Genomic DNA, 24,040 nt, shown 5'->3' on the forward strand with positions numbered 1-24,040 from the left:
AATAATTATACTGTTTTACATTCAAAATGGGGTACCTCCATTGCACTTGACTGTTCAAGTCAACACATGTGCCTAGCTATCTGCATATTAAAATTTGCAGACCTTTCTATAGGAGGTGTTAGTCACCATCCTTACCCACTGCTTTAGCCAGGCTGCTGTATCTGAGCTGCTGTATCTGAGCTGCTATATCTGATACCTCACGGCTCTTATCACCTAGAAGTGAATTAAAATGCAACTTGTGGAAAACTTTTATTTGTGTTTATGTATGGTTTTGGAAGGCAGGTAATACACAAACTGAGTTAGCTGGATGGTCATTTCATTGTCCTAAAAGGTCTTTTATTTTAAATATTCCTATTAAGTGTCTATGCAAAAGGACACAGGACCTGTATCTTGCAACTATGCTCAGCTGCCCCAAGTTTTGAACTGCTTTCTAGAATTTTAGGTTGCTTTTTAGTAAGCTTTAAGGTGGAGGCTGGAAACATGGCTCATCACATAATGCTCCTGAAGAGGACTTAGGTTCCATTCCCAAAATATAAGACAGCTTACACGCTCCTATGACTCTAAGTTCCAGAAGATTCAGTACACTCTCCTGGTTTCAGTGGGCACATATAATCACAGATGCACATGAATACAGACACATATTAAAAATAAAATAAATCAAGTGAGACCAGTGGGAACCAGGGATGCAGGAATCTCTACCAGGTCAGTGGCATGGGTTTCTTCCAGTCTGAGCTGGTACCCTAAGCAGACCTTGAGTGCTAGATCTGCACCCAGTCACACAACACCCAGAGAAAGCTCAAATATCAGGTGTTCTAGCATGCCCATGGATCATAAAATCACAGGCTATCAGGAGCTTAGCCAGTACAGGATTTCAGGATCCCAAAGGCAGCTTGACTCCCAAGAGCTCTGATACATCCAGGATCTCAGGATCCCAGGATCCCAGAATCACAGGATCACAGAGACAGCTGTACTCTGAGGAGTTCTGACACAGCCATGATCACAGGAGGGACAGGCTCCAGTCACAGAGAGCAAGGGCAGGTAGCACAAGAGATAACCAGAAGGTGAGAGGCAAGTGCAAGAACATAAGCAACAAACACCAAGATTACTCGGCATCATCAGAACCCAGCCCTCCAAACATATCAAGTTCTGAATAGCCTGTCACACTGGAAAAGCAAGAATTGGATCTAAAATAACTTCTCATGATGATGATAGAGGAAATAAGGAAGGACATGAATAGCTCCCTTAAAAAATACAGAAGAACACAGGTAAACAGAAGCACTTAAAGAGGAAATATAAATAACCCTTAAAGAATTACAGGAAAACACAATCAAACAGGTGAAGAAACTGAACAAAATCATACAGAATCTAAAACTAGAAATAGAAACAATAAAGAAATCACAAAGGGAGACCACTCTAGAGTTAGAAAACATAGGAAAGTGATCAGGAATCATAGATGCAAGCATCACCAACAGAATACAAGAAATAGAAGAGAGAATCTCAGGTGCAGTAGATACCACAGAAAACATAGACACAAAAGTCAAAGAAAAGGCAAAAAGCTAAAAGCTCCTAACCCAAAACACCCTAGAAATCCAGGACACAATGAGAAAACCAAACCTAAGGATAATAGGTATAGAGGAGAGTGAAGATACCCAATATAAAGGGCAAGTAAATATCTTCAACAAAATTATACAAGAAAAATTCCCTAAACTAAACAAAGAGATGCTCATGAACATACAAGAAGCCTACAAAACTCCTAATAGACTAAACCAGAAAAGAAATTCCTCCTACCACATAATAATCAAATCACCAAATGCACGCAACAAAGAAAGAATATTAAGGGCAGTAAGGAAAAAAAGACAAGTAACATATAAAGGCAGACCTATCAGAATTACCCAGACTTCTCACCAGAGACTGTGAAACCCAGAAGATCCTGGGCAGATATCATAAAGACCCTAAAACAAATGCTAGCACAGGCTACTATACCCAGCAAAACTCTCAATTACCATAGATGGAGAGACCAAGATATTCCATGATAAAACCAAATCTTTCCATAAATCTAGCCCTACAAAGAATAATAGGTGGAAAACTACAACACAAGAAGGAAAACTACACCCTAGAAAAAGCACAAAAGTAAAATTCTTACAACAAAACAAAAAGAAGATAGCCATATAAACATAATTCTGCCTCTAACAACAAAAATAACAGGAAGCAACAATCAATTTTTCATAATATCTTTTAACATCAATGGACTCAATTCCCCAATAAAAACACATAGGCTAACAGACTGGATATGAAAACAGGACCCAGCATTTTGCTGCATACAGGAAACTCATATCAATGACAAAGACAGACAATACCTCAGAGTAAAAGGTTGGAAAACAATTTTCCAAGCAAATAGTCCCAAGAAACAAGCTGAAGTAGCCATTCTAATATGGAACAAAATAGACTTTCAACCAAAGGTTATCAAAAAAGATAAGGAAGGGCACTTTATACTCATCAAAGAAAACTCTACCAAGATGAACTCTTGATATTGAACATCTGTACTCCAAATGCAAGAGCATACACATTCATAAAAGAAACTTTACTAAAGCTCAAAGCACACATTACACTTCACACAATAATAGTGGGAGACTCTAATACCTCACTTTCAGTGATGAACAGATCATGGAAACAAACTAAACAGAGACACAGTGAAACTAACAGAAGTAATGAACAAAGTGGATTTAACAGATATTTATAGAAATCTTCATACTGAAACAACAGAATATACCTTCTTCTCAGCACCTCATTGTACCTTCTCCAAAACTGAACATATAATTAGTCACAAAACAGGATTCAACAAGATACAAGAATATTGAAATGATCCCACATATCCTATCAGATCACCACAGACAATGGTTGGTCTCCAATAACAACAAAAACAATGGAAAGCCCACACGGAAATAGAAGCTGAACATCTCTCTAATCAATGATAACTTGGTCAAGGAAGAAATAAAGAAATTAAAGACTTTAGAATTAATGAAAATGAAGACACATCTCATACCCAAACTTATGGGATACAATGAAATCAGTGCTAACAGGAAAACCTTCATAGCTCTGAATGCCTCCAAAAAGAAACAGGAGAGAGCATACAGGAGCAGCTTGACAGCACACCGGAAAGTTCTAAAACAAAAAGAAGCAAATGCACCCAAGAGGAGTTGACAACAGGAAGTAATCAAATGCAGGGCTAAAATCAACCAAGTAGAAACAAAAAGAACTATACAAGGAATCAACACACCCGGGAACTAGTTCTTTGAGAAAATCAACAAGATAGACTGTTTGCCAGACTAACTAGAGGCATTATCCAAATTAACAATATCAGAAATGAAAGGGGAGACATAACAACAGAAACTTAGAAAATTCAAAAAAAAATCAGATCCTATTATAAAAGCCTATACTCAAAAAAATGGATAATCTGCATGAAAAGGACAATTATCTAGGCAGATACCAGGTGCCAAAATTAAATCAGGGTCAAATAAAGCATCTAAACAGAGCCATAATCCCTAAAGAAATACAAGCAGTTATTAAAAGTCTCCCAATCAAGAAAAGCCCAGTACCAGATGGGTTTAGTGCAGAATTATATCAGGCCATCAAAGAGGACCTATTATCAATACTCTTCACACTATTCCACAAAATATAAACAGAGGGAACACTACCCAATTTATTCTATGAAGCTACAATTACTCTGATTACCTAAACCACACAGACCCAACAAAGAAAGAGAACTTCCGACCAATTCCCCTTATGAATATCAATGCAAAAATGCTCAATAAAATTCTCCTAAATGAAATCCAAGAAAACATCAAAACGATCAATCATTCACGATGATCAAATAGGCTTCATTCCAGGGATGCAGGAATGATTCAACATATAGAAATCCATAAAGGTTATCCACTATATAAATAAACTCAAACAAACAAACAAACAAAAAAACCACATGAACATTTCATTAGATGTTGAAAAAGCACTTGACAAAATTCACCATCCCTTCATGTTAAAAGTCTTAGAAAGATCAGGAATTCAAGGCCCTTACCTAAACAGAATAGAAGCAATATGCAGCAATCCAGTAGCCCACATCAAACTAAATGGAGAGAAACTTGAAGTAATCCCACTAAAATCAGGGACTAGACAAGTCTGTCCTCCCTCTCCCTATCTACTCAATATAGCACTCAAAGTCCTAGCTAGAGCAATTAGACAATAAAAGGAGTTCAAAGGGATACAAATTGGAAAGGAAGAAGTCAAAATATCACTATTTGCAGATGATAGTATACTTAAGTGACACCAAAAATTCTACAAGAGAACTCCTACAGCTAACAAACAACTTCAGCAAAGTGGCTGGACATAAAATTAAACAAATCCGTAGCCTTCCTCTGCTCAAAAAATAAACAGCTGAGAAAGAAATTAGGGAAAACATACCCTTCACAATAGTCACAAATAGAAAATACCTTGGTGTGACTCTAATCAAGCAAGTGAAAGATCTGTATGACAAGGACTTCAAGTCTCTGAAGAAAGAAACTTAAAGAATATCTCAGAAGATAGAAAGATCTCCCATGCTCATGGATTTGCAGGATTGATATAGTAAAAATGGCCATCTTACTGAAAGCAATCTGCAGATTCAATGTAATCCCTGTCAAAATTCCAACTCAATTCTTCACAGAATTAGAAAGAGCAATTTGCAAATTCATTTGGAATAACAAAAAACCCAGGATAACAAAAACTATTCTCTACAATAAAAGTACTTCTGGGGAATCACCACCCCTATCATCAAGAGCAAATAGTGATTAAAACAAAAACAAAAACAAAAAAACTGCATGGTATTGATACAGAGACAGGCAGGAAAATCAATGGAATAGAATTGAAGACCCAGAAATTAATCCACAGATCTATGTTCACTTGATCTTTGACAATAAAGCTAAAACCATTCATGGAAAAAAGACAGCGTTTTCAACTAATGGTGCTGGTTCAATTGAATGCTATCAGGTAGAAGAATGCAAATTGATCCATTCTTATCTCTTTGGACAAGGCTCAAGTCCAAATGGATCAAGACCTCCACATAAAACCAGAGACACTGAAAACAATAGAGGAAAAAGTAGGGAATAGCCTTGAGCACGTGGACATAGGGGAAATTTTCCTGAACAGAACACCAAGGGTTTAAGCTCTAAGATTAAGAATTGACAAAAGGGACCTCATAAAATTACATAGCTTCTGTAAGGCAAAGGACACTGTCAATAGGAGAAAAGGCAACCAACAGATTGGGAAACAATCTTAACCAATCCTAAATCTAATCGGGGACTAATATCCAATATATACAAAGAACTCAAGAATTTGGGGTACAGAGCTACACAATGACTTTTCCAGTGAGGAATACAGAATGGCTGAGAACCACCTAAAGAAATGTTCAACATCCTTAGTCAGCAGAAAAATGCAAATCAAAACAACCTTCAGATTCCTACTCAAACCAGTCAGAATGGCTAAGATCAAAATCTCAGGTGAAAGCAGACAAGGATGTGAGAAAGAGGAACACTCCTCCATTGCTGGTGGGATTGCAAGTTGGTACAACCACTCTGGAAATCAGACTAGTTGTTCCTCAGAAAATGGGACATAGCACCCAGTTATACCACTCCTGGGCATATACCCAGAAGATTCTCCAATATATAACAAGGACGCATGTTCCACTATGTTCATAGCAGCCTTATTTGTAATAGCCAGAAGCTGGAAAGAACCCAGATGTCTTTCAATAGAGGAATGGATATAGAAAATGTGATACATTTACATAATGGGGTACTACTCAGCTATTAAAAAACAATGAATTTATGACATTCTTAGGCAAATGGATGGAGCTAGAAAATATCCTGGGTGAGGTAACCCAATCACAAAAGAACACTCATGGTATGCACTCATTGATAAGTGGATATTAGCCCAGAAGTTTGTCATACCCAAGATATAATTTACAAACCACATGAAGCTTTAAGAAGGAAAACCATAGTGTGGGTGCTTCAGTCCTTCTTAGAAGGGGAACAATTATACTCACGGGAGCAAATACAGAAACAAAGTGTAGAGCAGAGATTGAAGCAGAGACTACCCGACTTGCTGCCCCATGGACAGTCACCAAACCCAGACACTGTTGTGGATTCCACAAAGTGATGGCTGACAGGAGCCTGATATAGCTGTCTCCTGAGGCTCTGCCAAAGTCTGACAAACACAGAGGCTCGCAGCCAACCACTGGACTGAGCACAGGGTCCCCAATGAAGGAGTTATAGAAAGGACTCAATGAAGGAACTGAAGGGGTTTCCAACCCCATAGGAAGAACAATATCAACCAACCAGACCTCCCCGGAGCTTCCAGGGACTAAACTACCAATCAAAGAGCATACATGGAGGGACCCATGGATCCAGCAGCATATATAGCAGAGGAAGGCCTTGTTGGTCATCAGTGGGCAGAGAGGCCCTTGGTCCTGTGAAGGCTGGATGCCTTAGGGTAGGTGAATCTGAGGGTGGGAAGGCAGAAGTTGGTGGGTAGTTGGGGGAACACCCTCATAAAAGCAGGGGGGATGTCATAGGGTGTTTCAGGGAGAACTGGGAAAGGGAATAACATTTGAAATGCAAATAAAATATCCCATTTAAAAAATAAGAATAAAATAAATCTTAAAAAAATAAGCATTCGGGAATGTTCACATAAACATCACACCCACACACAGACATACACACATAAACACAAACACACACACACACTGTTTCCTTGGAAACCTGTGCTACACACCAGTAATGAATTGAAACCATCCTCATAGTCTCAGGGCTTCTGAGGTTACTGTGCAATACAGAAGAAAAATTCTTAATTTCTTCAAAGATAAATCATCAGTCACAAAGATGGACAGTCACTTGTAACTCCAAAAAAGCATATATCCACTGTGAATGGAAGCCATGGTAATGCCCAGCAATAGATGGACAGATGGTGGAAGTGATACAGAGCCTGAAGAAAGTCTAGACTGAAGCACAGAGACTGCTTATGACCTATGGAGTGTTGTGATTCTAGATAATGATATTCCCGCAAGAGCTCAAGCTGTCCACAGGGATGGTTTACCATGGAGAAGCTTCAGGCATATTTTCTGATGAGAAGACGAAGCATATTGAAGAGCCCATCTAATGAAAGTTTTAAAATGGGCACAAATAGCTCCCAAAGCTGGTGATAGTAACAGTGTTTTAGAGGCTGAAAGGATACTGAAGGCCATGACCTCTACCTGTCCTTGGATTCAGTATGACCTGGTCCACAGCTTGTATGCCTTGAAGAGTCTGAAGTGATGACTGAAGATTTAGTCTATAAGTCTACCCACTCCAGTTGGCAGTAAGGCAGAGAATACAACCAAATTCCAGGGCTTTTAAAATAGATTTCATTCTGAACTGCAAGCACAGTGGGAATTGGTTTGGTAATTATTTTGTCAGAAAAGTGTGAATTACTTGGATAATTATTTTGTCATTAAAATCCAGGCCATGAAATAGACAATGCTCTAGAATTTTCTCTCAAGGAAATCCTTTAACTACATCATCAGAAATGAGAAGCTTGGCTTACAACACTAAGAACACATCCTGTGAGCTTACTGCAATCATAACATACAAATTAGCTAGAATTCTCAATATCCATCACTATGACAGCTGTGACATGGAATTTGATAGGGGTTGGGCTCTTGTGTTTAGTCAAGGTCTTCACCCACTGCAGTGTTAACAGAGCTGATAACACTGTGAGGAGGAGGGACCAGATTCCCACCTTCCCTTCAGATTGCACTGATAGTTGAAGACAAACAAGCAAAAAAGCAGGCAATCTTAGAACTGCCTTAGAAAAGGGACACTGCTCTCATAGCTGGATAGTACTGTTTATTTTCTGTGGCTAGGAAGACTGCTGGATGGTGACACTGGCTGAGGCCTGGTTGGTTTTGGTAGGCAGTGATGAAGCACACACATTTAATAAAAGCAAAATGAGACCCAGATTATTAATGAGAAGAGGACACAGAGTAGCGACACGTAGATGGTGAGATGGCTGCTGGGAGAGAAGGACCATGGATCTTGAGACAGTGAGAGAGCCCTTGTGGTCACATCAGTGATGCTGCATGGTCCTCTGCAGCCATCTCTCCCCATGAAAACTGGAGTCAGGAACACACCCTCTAATGAAATCATGCTCACAAAGAAGGAGTTCACTGCAAGAGTCTCTGACACTGCAAACATCAGATGTTTCAGAGCAGCCAGCCATCTACATCCTGTTGCCTTGGTAACAGAAGGGATGTAGGCATGGAGAAATCCCGTTGCCTAAGTTACAGAATTAAAAAAAAAAAAAAAAAAGTGGGCCTTAATCTATGGCTAACAGTAAATTAATTCAAGAAAGTGAACAAGATTTCAACCTTTTACAGTAAGAAACTCAGAAACTGCAATGAGATGATTCATCAATATACTAATACAAGCATCCAACAAACATCTGTGGATCAGCATCTGTATGCAACATACTGTACCAGGAGAGTAAAGGAAGAGCCCACACACAGTTCAGACTAAACCTGGCAGACTGTAATAAATGACCGTAACATGAGAAGATGATTCTTTTTTGAGATGGGGTTCTTGTTACATTGCCCAAGCTGGTCTTGAACTCATGGTTCCCACAAATCTTTCTGTTTCTATCTGTGTGGATCAAATTTGAGAATCCCTTGCCTCAGTATGCTCTCTGTTTTGTTTAAGCACAGCCACTCAGGATCTCCTCCTCACCTCATCACTAGGTGATGCTGGCTACAGAAAAGCCAAACGCATCTACAGGATTGACTTTCCTATTTATCTTTACTACAGAATGCAGTATCGTGGTCTTCCTTTATATTTAAATTTATCTTCTGGTTTCTACATATTTTAGAAGATTAATTCAACTTTTCACATTAATACACTAAGAAGCTGAGGAAAATCCTAAGCAAAGTAAATAAAAAAGAATGTTAGCTTTACTTAGTTCCTGTAAGAGAAATAGAAATTATACTTCAGAGTTCTCTGATTTTAACTCAGAGAAGCCATTAGTACCATCTGGAAAAGAGCAAAGAACGTTTTGATTTCTTTCCCTCTGCTTTGTGTGACAGGGTTGTTTGATCTGCCCCATTCTCAGCCCCGCCCTGGTCTGCCTTGTGCCAATTTGCCCAGTCTATACTGTAGCTGCCGTGAAAACTGTGCTTCCTGCTGGCTTGTCACACAGCATATCCCACTATGTGACACAGATACAGAAAAGGGCTTTAAGGACAGTTCTCAGCCACCCTGGAACAGGGTTTTGGATGTTTTGGCCACTTGTGTTCACTGATTCATAAGTACATGGTAAAGACATGACTACAGAGTCCCTGCATCTGGATGAACTTTTACCCACTAACTCTGATTTATATAATATGTTACAAAACACTTAACTAATTTTTAGATTTTATTTTTAAAAAATCCTCTCGAGAAAAGCACCGGGGCAGCTGGGGCGCAGGGTCTGCTGACACTCGCCAGCTACCCACAACACCCGCCACAGGATCTTAAGACTTCTGGTGAGTGGAGCACAGCTTCTGCTCCAATCCAATTGCGCGGGACCTGAGACTGCATTAGTTAGGGAAGCAGAAACCGGCCTGAGTAGGGCCACAGGCCTCATCCTGCCAGATCAGCGCAGGGGTAGCGGGAGCGCAGGGTTGCCTGACACCCGCCAGCTACCCACGACCCCCACCGCAGGATTTTGGGACTGCTGGTGAGTGGAACACAGCTTCTGATCCAGTCCAATCACGCGGGACCTGAGACTGCTCTGGTTGGGGAGAGAGAAATCCGGCCTACACAGGGCCACAACCCTCTTCCGGTCAGAAAAGCACCAGGGCAGCTGGGGCGCAGGGTCGGCTGACACTTGCCAGGTACTCACAACACCCACCACAGGATCTTAAGACTTCTGGAGAGTGGAGCACAGCTTCTGCTCCAATCCAATTGCGCGGGACCTGAGACTGCATTAGTTAGGGAAGCAGAAACCGGCCTGAGTAGGGCCACAGGCCTCATCCAGCCGGATCAGCGCCGGGGTAGCGGGAGCCCAGGGTTGCCTGACACCCGCCAGCTACCCACGACCCCCGCCGCAGGATTTTGGGACTGCTGGGGAGTGGAACACAGCTTCTGCTCCAGTCCAATCACGCGGGACCTGAGACTGCTCTGGTTGGGGAGAGAGGAATCCGGCCTACATAGGGCCACAACCCTCTTCCGGTCAGAAAAGCACCGGGGCAGCTGGGGCACAGGGTCTGCTGACACTCGCCAGCTACCCACAACACCCGCCACAGGATCTTAAGACTTCTGGTGAGTGGAGCACAGCTTCTGCTCCAATCCAAGTGCTCAGGACCTGAGACTGCATTAGTTAGGGAAGCAGAAACCGGCCTGAGTAGGGCCAAGGCCTCATCCAGCCAGATCAGCGCCGGGGTAGCAGGAGAGCAGGGTTGCCTGACACCCGCCAGCTACCCACGACCGCCGCCTCAAGATTTTGGGACTGCTGGTGAGTGGAACACAGCTTCTGCTCCAATCTTTAAACAGTGACAACGATAACAACTAACCCCAGAGATTACCAGATGGCGAAAGGTAAACGTAATAATCTTACTAACAGAAACCAAGACCACTCACCATCATCAGAACCCAGCACCCCCACTTCGCCCAGTCCAGGGCACCCCAACACACCGGAAAAGCTAGACACAGATTTAAAAGCATATCTCCTGATGATGATAGAGGACTTCAAGAAGGACTTTAATAACACACTTAAAGAAATGCAGGAGAACACTGCTAAACAGGCAGAAGACAATAAAGAGGAAGCACAAAAATCCCTTAAAGAATTGCAGGAGAACACAGCTAAAGAGTTACAAATCCTTAAAGAAAAACAGGATAACATAATCAAACAGGTAGAAGTCCTTACAGAAAAACAGGAAAACACATCCAAACAGATGATGGAAATGAACAAAACCATACTAGACCTAAAAAGGGAAGTAGACACAATAAAGAAAACCCAAAATGAGGCAACGCTGGAGATAGAAACCCTAGGAAAGAAATCTGGAACCATAGATACGAGCATCAGCAACAGAATACAAGAGATGGAAGAGAGAATCTCAGGTGCAGAAGATTCCATAGAGAACATCGGCACAACAATCAAGGAAAATGTAAAATGCAAAAAGATCCTAACTCAAAACATCCAAGAAATACAGGACGCAATGAGAAGACCAAACCTACGGATAATAGGAGTGGATGAGAATGAAGATTTTCAACTCAAAGGACCAGCAAACATCTTCAACAAAATTATAGAAGAAAACTTCCCAAATCTAAAGAAAGAGATGCCCATGAACATACAAGAAGCCTACAGAACTCCAAAAAGACTGGACCAGAAAAGAAATACCTCCCGACACATTATAATCAGAACAACAAATGCTCTAAATAAAGATAGAATACTAAAAGCAGTAAGAGAAAAAGGCCAAGTAACATATAAAGGCAAGCCTATCAGAATTACACCAGATTTTTCACCAGAGACTATGAAAGCCAGAAGATCCTGGACGGATGTTATACAGACACTAAAAGAACACAAATTACAGCCCAGGCTACTATACCCAGCCAAACTCTCAATTAACATAGATGGAGAAACCAAAGTATTCCACGACAAAACCAAATTCACACATTATCTCTCCACGAATCCAGCCCTTCAGAGGATAATAACAGAAAAAAACCAATACAAGGACAGGAACCACGCCCTAGAAACAACAAGAAGGTAATCCCTCAACAAACCTAAAAGAAGACAGCCACAAGAAAAAAATGCCAACTTTAACAACAATAATAACAGGAAACAACAATTACTTTTCCTTAATATCTCTTAATATCAATGGACTCAACTCCCCGATAAAAAGACATAGACTAACAAACTGGCTACACAAACAAGACCCAACATTTTGCTGCTTACAGGAAACTCATCTCAGAGAAAAGGATAGACACTACCTCAGAATGAAAGGCTGGAAAACAATTTTCCAAGCAAATGGCATGAAGAAACAAGCTGGAGTAGCCATTCTAATATCTGATAAGATTGACTTCCAACCCAAAGTCATTAAAAAAGACAGGGAGGGACACTTCATACTCATCAAAGGTAAAATCCTCCAAGAGGAACTATCAATCCTGAATATCTATGCTCCAAATACAAAGGCAGCCACATTCATTAAAGAAACTTTAGTAAATCTCAAAGCACACATTGCACCTCATACAATAATAGTGGGAGACTTCAACACACCACTTTCACCAATGGACAGATCATGGAAACAGAAACTAAACAGGGACACAGTGAAACTAAGAGAAATTATGAATCAAATGGATCTGGCAGATATCTACAGAACATTCTATCCTAAAACAAAAGGATATACCTTCTTCTCAGCACCTCATGGTACCTTCTCCAAAATTGACCACATAATTGGTCACAAAGCAGGCCTCAACAGATACAAAAATATTGAAATTGTCCCATGCATCCTATCAGATCACCATGGACTAAGGCTGATCTTCAATAACAAAATAAATAATAGAAAGCCAACATTCACGTGGAAACTGAACAACACTCTTCTCAATGATACCTTGGTCAAGGAAGGAATAAAGAAAGAAATTAAGGACTTTTTAGAGTTCAATGAAAATGAAGCCACAACATACCCAAACTTATGGGACGCAATGAAAGCATTTCTAAGAGGAAAACTCATAGCTCTGAGTGCCTCCAAAAGGAAACTAGAGAGAGCACACATTAGCAGCTTGACAACACACCTAAAAGCACTAGAACAAAAGGAAGCAAATTCACCCAAGAGGAGTAGACGGCAGGAAATAATCAAACTCAGGGGTGAAATCAACCAAGTGGAAACAAGAAAAACTATTCAAAGAATCAACCAATCAAGGAGCTGGTTCTTTGAGAAAATCAACAAGATAGATAAACCCTTAGCCAGACTCACTAGAGGGCACAGGGAAAGCATCCTAATTAACAAAATCAGAAATGAAAAAGGAGACATAACAACAGATCCTGAAGACATCCAAAACACCATCAGATCCTTCTACCAAAGGCTATACTCAACAAAACTGGAGAACCTGGATGAAATGGAGAAGTTCCTAGACAGATACCAGGTACCAAAGTTGAATCAAGATCAGGTTAATGATCTAAACAGCCCTATATCCCCCAAAGAAATAGAAGCAGTCATTAATAGTCTCCCAACTAAAAAAAGCCCAGGACCAGATGGGTTTAGTGCAGAGTTCTATCAGACCTTCAAAGAAGATCTAATCCCAGTTCTTCACAAACTATTCCACAAAATAGAAACAGAAGGTACTCTACCCAACTCATTCTATGAAGCCACAATTACTCTGATACCTAAACGACAAAAAAACCCAACAAAGATAGAAAACTTCAGACCAATATCCCTTATGAATATTGATGCAAAAATCCTCAATAAAGTTCTTGCTAACCGAATCCAAGAACACATCAAAACAATCATCCATCCTGACCAAGTAGGTTTCATCCCAGGGATGCAGGGATGGTTCAATATACGGAAATCCATCAACGTAATCCAGTGTATAAACAAACTCAAAGACAAAAACCACATGGTCATCTCGTTAGATGCGGAAAAAGCATTTGACAAGATCCAACACCCATTCATGATAAAAGTCTTGGAAAGATCAGGAATTCAAGGCCCATACCTAAACATGATAAAAGCAATCTACAGCAAACCAGTAGCCAACATCAAAGTAAATGGTCAGAAGCTTGAAGCAATCCCTCTAAAATCAGGGACTAGACAAGGCTGTCCACTTTCTCCATACCTATTCAACATTGTACTTGAAGTCCTAGCCAGAGCAATTCGACAACAAAAGGAGATCAAAGGGATACAAATTGGAAAAGATGAAGTCAAAATATCACTTTTTGCAGATGATATGATAGTATATATAAGTGACCCTAAAAATTCCACCAGAGAACTCCTAAGCCTGATAAACAGCTTCGGTGAAGTAGCTGGATATAAAATTAACTCAAACAAATCAATGGCCTTTCTCTACACAAAGAATAAACAGGCTGAGAAAGAAATTAGGGAAACAACACCCTTCTCAATAGTCACAAAGAATATAAAATATCTTGGCGTGACTCTAACTAAGGAAGTGAAAGATCTGTATAATAAAAACTTCAAGTCTCTGAAGAAAGAAATTCTAGAAGATCTCAGAAGATGGAAAGATCTCCCATGCTCATGGATTGGCAGGATCAACATTGTAAAAATGGCTATCTTGCCAAAAGCAATCTACAGATTCAATGCAATCCCCATCAAAATTCCAACTCAATTCTTCAACGAATTAGAAAGTGCAATCTGCAAATTCATCTTGAATAACAAAAAACCTAGGATAGCAAAAACTCTTCTCAAGGATAAAAGAACCTCTGGTGGAATCACCATGCCGGACCTAAAGCTCTACTACAGAGCAATTGTGATAAAAACTGCATGGTACTGGTATAGTGACAGACAAATAGACCAATGGAATAGAATTGAAGACCCAGAAATGAACCCACACACCTATGGTCACTTGATCTTCGACAAGGGAGCTAAAAACATCCAGTGGAAGAAAGACAGCATTTTCAACAAATGGTGCTGGCACAACTGGTTCTTAACATGTAGAAGAATGCGAATCGATCCATTCCTATCTCCTTGTACTAAGGTCAAGTCTAAGTGGATCAAGGATCTTCACATAAAACCAGAGACACTGAAACTTATAGAGGAGAAAGTGGGGAAAAGCCTTGAAGATATGGGCACAGGGGAAAAATTCCTGAATAGAACAGTAATGGCTTGTGCTGTAAGATCGAGAATTGACAAGTGGGACCTCATGAAACTACAAAGCTTCTGCAAGGCTAAAGACACCATCAATAAGACAAAAAAACCACCAACAGATTGGGAAAGGATCTTCACCTATCCTAAATCAGATAAGGGACTAATATCCAATATATATAAAGAACTCAAGAAGGTGGACTCCAGAAAGTCAAATAACCCCATTAAAAAATGGGGCTCAGAACTGAACAAAGAATTTTCACCTGAGGAATACCGAATGGCAGAGAAGCACCTGAAAAAATGTTCAACATCCTTAATCATCAGGGAAATGCAAATCAAAACAACCCTGAGATTCCACCTCACACCAGTCAGAATGGCTAAGATCAAAAATTCAGGTGACAGCAGATGCTGGCTAGGATGTGGAGAAAGAGGAACACTCCTCCATTGTTGGTGGGATTGCAAGCTTGTACAACCACTCTGGAAATCAGTCTGGTGGTTCCTCAGAAAATTGGACATAGTACTACCGGAGGATCCAGCAATACCTCTCCTGGGCATATATCCAGAAGATGTCCCAACCGGTAAAAAGGACACATGCTCCACTATGTTCATAGCAGCCCTATTTATAATAGCCAGAAGCTGGAAAGAACCCAGATGCCCCTCAACAGAGGAATGGATACAGAAATTATGGTACATTTACACAATGGAGTACTACTCAGCTATTAAAAAGAATGAATTTATGAAATTCCTAGCCAAATGGATGGACCTGGAGGGCATCATCTTGAGTGAAGTAACACAATCACAAAAGAACTCACACAATATGTATTCACTGATAAGTGGATATTAGCCCAAAACTTAGGATACCCAAGATATAAGATACAATTTGCTAAACGCATGAAACTCAAGAAGAATGAAGACCAAAGTGTGGACACTGTGCACCTTCTTAGAATTGGGAACAAAACACCCAGGGAAGGAGTTACAGAGACAAAGTTCGTAGCTGTGATGAAAGGATGGACCATTTAGAGACTGCTGTATCCAGGGATCCATCCCATAATCAGCTTCTAAACGCTGACACCATTGCATACACTAGCAAGATTTTGCTGAAAGGACCCAAATATAGCTGTCTCTTGTGAGATGATGCCGGGGCCTAGCAAACACAGGAGTGGATGTTCACAGTCAGCTATTGGATGTATCACAGGGCTCCCAATGGAGAAGCTAGAGAAAGTAACCAAGGAGCTAAAGGGATCTGCAACCCTATGTTGGAACAACATGATGTACTAACCAGAACCCCGGAGCTCTTGTCTCTAGTGGCATATGTATGGAAAGATGGCCTAGTCGGCCATCAATGGAAAGAGAGGCCCATTGGACTTGCAAACTTTATATGCCCCAATATAGGGGAATGCCAGGGCCAAAAGAATGGGAATGGGTGGGTAGGGAAGTGGGGGGCGCTATGGGGGACTTTTGGGATAGCATTGGAAATGTAATTGAGGAAAATATGTAATAAAAATATTAAAAATTAAAAAAAAATCCTCTCACGATATAAAATATGAGGTTTTATTTTTTTTTTGTCCATGGGTTTTGTGTTATAATTTTCAAAAGGCTAGATGCAAATAGAACTATTGCAAATGAGCAAAGTTCCACAGATCCTTCTAGAAATCAAGGTCATAATTACTTGGCACTCTCAAGATGTTTGAATTTGTCTGGTTAGAAATTTCCACCTTTTATATAAATTCCTCTTAACTGGGGCATCCAGCTGTGTGTCAGAATTGGACTATACTGCTGGCTGGTGGTGTCACTGCTTAGGTGTGCTTCAGCATTAAGGATGCTCTTGCCTCTGAACATCCCTTTGCTATCTGCTCATCTTTCCCAGCTTCTTACTGGTTGTTTCTGGATGAAAGTATTCCTAATTTAGACCATCTTCTATGCATTGGCCCAGAGCATTTTCTCAAAAATGGCCTCATCTCCATTTGGCCATCTCAACTGTATGGGTTTCTCTCTGCAAACAGAAATCTGGTGCTCTGCGCCCAGCCCCCCACATATCTGGTGCCATCTCTTTGAAATTAATCACCACTGATTATGTTTTCCCTGTAGACTGCCTCTCCCCAGGCATACCCTGAAGTTCTGTTGATGCCAGAAGGCTCATTCCCAGAAGCTAACTGCCCCAGTCACTGCATATGTTTGTTCTGCAGCCATTTCTGCCTCTAGAGCTTCTGAGACTACTACAGTCAGTCTTTGAGGTTCCCTCCATTCTCACCCAATGGCACCCAAACTGTTCTTCTAACTATCATGGGACTTGCAAGGGCCAAATCTAGTGCTTTAGTTTTAGCTCTTACCCTAAGAGATTACTGTCACAGAGACAACTGATGTCCCTTAACAACTTCTCCTTTCTCTTAACAAAGGATGCATATATATGATATAAATCAAATATCATATATATCATATATATGATTGTGTGTGTGTGTGTTTGTGTGTCTGTGTGTGATCACTGTCCTCATCTGGGTATGACTGTATAAAGGAGTTCTGCCTTTATATGTGAGCAGGAGTCACAAGCACACTACTGGGGGGCGGGCAGATCCTCAGGAGGAAGTGTGTGTCCCTCACCTTACCCACATTTGCCATGGACTGGGTCATATACCCCTGTCTTAAGGACCCATTGTTCCAGGTGCCCTCACTGAGCATGGCTATTCCATTGTCTAGGTTCAGTGTATGCTCAGAAATGCTGGCTGTTTGGATGTCACAGAACCAGAAGGCAGAGTACACAGTGTCCATACTGAGGCTTAGCATCCTTCAGCACCCTAATCAGCCATAGGTGCTAGCTCTGAGAGGCAGAAACTAAGAGCTGCCTACGTCCACATACCCACAGTAACTTCTGCTAGTCATGGGGCAACTTAGTTCCAAGTGGCTCAGTACCACCTACAATAAATACACTTCTAAGTCCACTGCTCCTCAAAACAACATACCTTGCCTGTGAATGCCTTTCTCTTCCCGAAGCACTGAAACTTCGCTTTAAAATGCCTAAAACAAGAAAATAGAAATAATCATAAATTACTGCTGCAGAAACTTGTTTTTTTTGTTGCTGTGTATTGCTTGTTTCCAGTGCTGGAGAGAGAGTCCAGGTCCAATGTATACAAAGCCAGTGCTCAGCCACAAGCTGCATTGTGGCCTTCAGCACCCCCTTTTTAAAGGGTCCAGGCAATTTCCCTTCACTGTAATGGCCATTTTCCTCTTTGACAATATTAACTCAAATATAACGCTAAAAATTACTATGTACTTGGTCAGTTCTTCTGTCTTGGCAGTTTTTCTTCAGTGTAACCCCCATTACTGTGCACTAGATCTGTTATTGTATGGTGTTTTCCTTCCAAAGGAAAGATGGTAAACAGAAGTTTGTATTTGACACAACAGCATGCCTGCATCATGTCCACCCTTGAGCCTATGTGCAGACATCTTTATGTCAAGGTTTGCCTCTCTCGCTGCCTCCCCACTGCACATCTCCAGCACTGTTCTAGAGATAACACCAGCATTCACCAGAACAAGGAAGTGCTTCTAGAATGTGCTACACATTTACGTGCATGAAGAGTTTCTCCTGCACAGTTCCCATCATTACGTAAGCAACTACAAACCAAGGCACTTGATCTCTCAGGAAAGAATTTTTAGGAGATATAGAACAAAGAATTGGACATGGTGATTGTCCCAGAAAATCTGTAAGATCTAGTCAACATTTTGCTAGAGTCATTATGTATAGAGAAGACAAAGACACCCTTGGCACTCCACATGCATCTTCAGGAAACCTATTTTCTGTCTGCTTTCCTGGGGTTTTCATAGCATAACCGCTGAGGAGACAGAAGTATTTTTACTTCAATTATTTTAAAGTATCTCTAGTTAGAAAACTTAAATCTAGTTAACATACTCTTCTGAGATGTTTATTTTTCTCTCCATTTCTATTTTAACATTTCTTTCAGTTTCATGTCTGCCAAGTTGATTTGATCCTATTTCTCTGTAGTCTTCAAGTTCTTACCTAAATATATCACTTTATTTTCTTTCCTACTCATCAATATGTTTTAAAATTTTTATTACTGTTTCAATTTCAAACTAATTTGGCTGGATTTATGTATTGTATTTTTCATGGTCCTAGATGGTTAAGATATTGATTTTACTTAGATGCACTGTCTTAGTCGGGGTTTCTATTCCTGGACAAAAGATCATAACCAAGAAGCAAGATGGGGAGGAAAGGGTTTATTTGGCTTACACTTCCATACTGCTGTTCATCACCAAAGAAGTCAGGACTGGAACTCAAGCAGGTCAGGAAGCAGGAGCTGATGCAGAGGCCATGGAGGGGTGTTCTTTATTGGCTTGCCTCCCCTGGCTTGCTCAGCCTGCTCTCTTATAGAATCCAAGACTACCAGCCCAGAGATGGCACCACCCACAAGGGGCCTTTCCCCCTTGATCACTAGTTGAGAAAATGCCTTACAGTTGGATCTCATGGAGGCATTTCCTCAACTGAAGCTCCTTTCTCTGTGATAACTCCAGCTGTGTCGAGTTGACACAAAACTAGCCAGTACATGCACTAAACATCTCATTTATGTTTGCTCTCATTCATCAACTTTATGCATTCTAGAATCACCTGGAAAGAGAGTATCAGATAAACCTCGGCCAGGCTGGCCTGTGGGCATTCCAGTAAGGGTTTTTCTTAATTGGGTAAACAAGGTATACCTGTTGTGGATGGCACATTCCCAGGATTTGGTCCAGGACTGTGTGAGAATAGAAAGTGGACTGAACACCAGCAGCATGCACACATTCACGTCTCTCTGCTCTCAGCCGTGGGTGTGATATGACTGAAGTCCCTGAATCCTTGACTCCCTGCTATAAATGATGGTGACCTGGAGCCATGAAGTCAAATAAATCCTTCCTCCTGTAACTTGCTTTTGTCAGCATTTTTTCATAGTGACAGAAATGAAACCAGAGTGGTGAAAGCGGAAAAAAAGTGTACAAAAGTTAGTCTGCACCATGGCTAATATCTCTCCTAAGTTTCTGGTTCTTCTAATCCATGGACTGATGAAATGCCACACCCATCACTCCTAAGGTGAATTGGCTGGCTAGAGCCTCACCATTTCAGCTCCCTAGTCACAGTCTCTATTGGCTGGTAAAAATGAAAAAGCACCCCCTTGCCTGGCATCTGGCCTCTGGCTCTACCCACAGGAGTGCTGCACCTGAAACAGGAGCCAGAGACCCTCTTACTACCATGGACCCACTCACGGCAGTCACACAAAGGCAGACTTGTACAGCAAGCTTACTGAATGTAGACTCCTTTAGGGGGCTTGAACTGGAGCTGCTACAGTTGTCCGAGACGTCGAGCTCATCGTCTAGCTCAGAATACAGGTCTGCATGTGGAAAAGAGGAAGAGGGTGAGTGTGCCTAGCAGCTAGCAGCGGAAGGTCCCTGGTGCCTTCCTGCCCTCCCCTTGCTCAAAGTACACCCACCTTTCTCCACACTGTCCAGCTGGAAGTTGTCTTCTGACAGCACCTCCTCACAGACCCTGTCCTCCTCCTTCCCACAGGGGATGTGGCAGCCCTCTCCAGGCAGCTCTGCGCTCTCTGAAAGCTCACTTTTCAGGCTGGCTGCCCCGCTGCTACTGCTGCTCAGGCTTGCCTTCTCAAAGGTCTCCTGGTAGAAGAATTCTGGTGTTAAGCACATCATGTACTCTTCCTCTGCAGCAACTAACACTTGTTACTATGAACATGTCAGTATCTAAGATATCATTGCAAATACTTAATGCAGAAGTGATACCTTCCACCATGGAGCCCATTTAACCCATATCAAGAAGTAAATCTAAAAATCAGCCATCTGACAAAAAAAAAAAAGACTAGAAGCAAGGACACCCACACCAGAGGCCTGTGAGAACTGTCAAACTAACAGTATTTCCGAGGAACAGAGCTCAGGGGCCACTTTACCAGAAACTTCTCCCCTTTGAGCCTTTCCTCAAATATTTGCAATGGCATCTGCTCAGCCCCATAGCAGTTAAAAGGTTTTCCAAAGACCACTAGTAGCAATCAAGCCAGGCCATGAGGAATGAGCAATGACATCCACTACATGGGGAGGTGACAGCAGTGATCAGAACTCAGTCACTTACGGCTCCAGCTTCCCCTTTGCAGAACTAAGCACAAGGTCCCCCAGAACTTTCTGGGATGAAAGTAGGTGACTGTAAGACCACACCCAAGTCATTCATCTGACCCAGGGCTTCAATATCCCACCACACTGTATTATAAACCATATGCAATATGTCTCTTAGGTCCAATAAAAATAAAGATGTTTAATGGCACAGGCATTGTGTGGGCCCATTCACAGCAAGTGTAAAGAACTGCTTGGGCTGTTGGCTAATGATCACCAACAGACATAAGACACAGAACTGGGGCACAAATGAAGAAGCTATGAAAGAGGGCAGACATCAGGCAGAAGAGTCAGGACAGATGCTGTGACACTGGAGAGAGAAGCCCTCTGGTGACCTCTCAGATGCTGTTCTCATGAGTCTATCATTGCTTAGATACTAACATGCCCAAAGCAAAGCAAGCCTTTTTGAAAGGCTGGTATGTGTTTGCCGACTTATTTTTCGCAGATTTTCCTACAACTCAAGCAGCACTCTCAGGCTCAACGAGCAGGTTGTTCAGAATCCATTGGTGCCAAACTTTGTAGATGAAGAAAACTCAAGATCTCATGGTATATGATTAGTACATCCACGGCAGCATTGTCACCTCAGCAAGACATGTGTGCATTGAAAACTGCCTGTCCAATACAACATGTGTGCACTGTAGGCTGCCTGCCCTGCAGGACATGTGTGCACTGCAGGCTGCCTGCTCAGTTGGTGTCTATTATACCTTGGGATGTTTTCAGCAATCTTTCCTTGGTTCACCAACTTTTATTTTGTTGAAACCAGTATGTGAGTTAAAGAAACACACTTCTAAATGGATTTTCTGTAACTAGTCTTCCAGCCAGTGTCCATGATACTTTGATGAGCCTGGATTAAGTCCCCCATTGCTTGAGAGATTTCTAACATCTCTGCTCAGCCAGATGTTAAATATCAGTTCCTGATTCTAAACCTAAGACCACCTTCTAAGGCCCAAATTTTTATTCAGCATTCTCTGTACTAGCCTGTTTTTCTTCCTCTAAACAAACACACAGAATTCTGTTTCTTCTAACTTTTCTCAACTGCTATCCAGGAGAAACTGTCCTAGAAATCAACAGCTTACTTTTAGCTTTGTGCTCATGCACATCAACCTAAATATGCTGTCATCTCCCACTGCACTGTAAAGACCAACACTTGGCATTTCAGACCCTTCTAAAGACTCTACTCAATATGTGTCAATACTGAGAAGAGAGTGGGGGTGTGGATGAGGGACAGAGTTTCTGTCTATCATGATCAAGATACAATTCACAACATGATAGCACAGTCTGAGACCTTTTCTTATGGCATCAGTGCAACTAGATGTGAAGACCTGCAAATCTGGCAGCAATGGGTTTTATCTGTGGCCATGGATAGAGGAGGAGGACCAATAAAAACAAAACAAGTAGTGAGGCCCTGTGGTGGACTCATCATGTTGTGTACACCTAAAGAAAAAGAGCATAAAGAGGCTAATTCTAAAAACCAGGAGACCCACACCATTCAAATCAAAGTTGACAGAAAAACAGCAAAACTGGGAACTTAGCCCAATTTCAGCACAGACAGTGTAACTCTTCACACACAAGCAGAACTTTAGCTAGAAAGAAAGGCAGCCCCACAGGATGCCCAGGATGCTACAGTATACTGTGTCCTCAAAACTTTGAGAGCGGAGACAACATGACAACTACACTACACGGAAAATGTATTTTTTCATTGTAAACAGTCCACAGTGTGTACTTTTCAGTGTAAGATAAATATGTATAAAAAGTGTCAACCATGAGCAAGGCAGTGAGTTTCTGGTTTCAGAGTGTTAGAGTCCGTGATAGTGGAGCAAAGGCAGCAGGATCAGCTGAGAGCCCACCTTGTAATCCACAAGCAGGAACCAGAGAGTACACTGGCAATGGTGTGAGTCTTTTGGAACCTCAAAGCTTGACCTCAGTGGCACAACCCCTTCAGCAAAGCTATAACTCCTTGTGCTCCTCAAACAACCACCAACTGGGGATCAAGTATTCAAATGCTTGAGAGTTATACGGGCATTTCATTCAGACCACCACCCTGCTCTAGGGACTGTTAAGCAATGTATGGCTGGAAAGCTAGAAGTTTCTTTTTGGAAGAAAGCACACAACTCCTTATGACTGAGAAGTTCTATTTCTGAGTATTACCTAAAAGAAACCATCAGGTTGAGTTGGGATACAACCTAACGCAAATAGAACTAACTTGCATAACACGGAGAACTCTGTAGATATGGCTAGAATTCATAGGTTAGATGTGTATGAAGTCCACCAGACCTCCAGCCCCAGCCCCAGGTAGGAGTCATCTCATATGGTGTGCAGGACCTTTCAGATGGATGTGTACAAGATTGTGGGGGGGGGGAATGAGTGTATATGTTAAAAGCCATTATGTTCAGCACTTAAACACACTAACACTATGTATATGCAAATTATGCTAATTTTAAGAGGAAGAGTGGATGAGAGAATTGTATCTATTTGGAGAGAGCAGAGCTGTTGAAAGACTTGTTTTCTTAAAACATAGTAACCAAAGAACATTTCCCAACAAGCGGAGATTTCCTAATTTCTGATATTTCTTTCCCTACATCATTGCTTGTTGCATTTTCATGGCCCTGGGAGAAACTCAATCAGCAATTAAGCAGACTATAAAAGCAAAATTGTTCACCAAAATACTGTCCTTTTAAAACACATGATTTTCTGCATGGCTTAATTTAATCTCTTAGCAGAGGATTCCAGACACAAGCTTTTAGCAGTAGGCTCAGCATTTGTGAATGACATATGGTATAATAAAAACAAGGCAAATGGATAGATAAATGGCAAATTTTAAAAGTCCAAGTATACTAAAACAAAAAAGAGCATCCAGCTGCTTGCATGCTCTTCAGTTTCAGCACCCCACTGTAAAGATATCTGAGAATTTAAGAAAAAAAATCAGATCTCTGTCAATAAAGAATTCTAAGACTGTAGAGCACAATGTGTTAGAAAGTTATTATCAGAATCCCATCATGATGTGAGTTTGTGAAAGACTCATGATTTTAAACATGA

General features: G+C 41.2%; 1 protein-coding gene across 2 annotated transcripts in view; it reads right to left on the reverse strand.

The window, feature by feature from the left end:
- Window positions 1–24,040, reverse strand: part of Nek10 (NIMA related kinase 10) — a 233,251-nt gene that overhangs the window by 58,039 nt on the left and 151,172 nt on the right. For both annotated transcript variants that reach the window (XM_085828353.1, XM_085828354.1), the window contains 3 exons: window positions 20,317–20,500; window positions 20,131–20,217; window positions 17,800–17,854 (listed from right to left, as the gene is read on the reverse strand). In XM_085828353.1, coding sequence (XP_085684479.1) covers window positions 17,800–17,854; window positions 20,131–20,217; window positions 20,317–20,500 — 326 coding nt within the window. The remainder of the gene's footprint in view (window positions 1–17,799; window positions 17,855–20,130; window positions 20,218–20,316; window positions 20,501–24,040) is intronic.

Source organism: Mus caroli, unplaced genomic scaffold (genome assembly GCF_978045245.1).
Source record: "Mus caroli unplaced genomic scaffold, Mus_caroli_1 scaffold_12, whole genome shotgun sequence".
In the NCBI taxonomy this organism is placed as follows: Eukaryota; Metazoa; Chordata; class Mammalia; order Rodentia; family Muridae; genus Mus; species Mus caroli.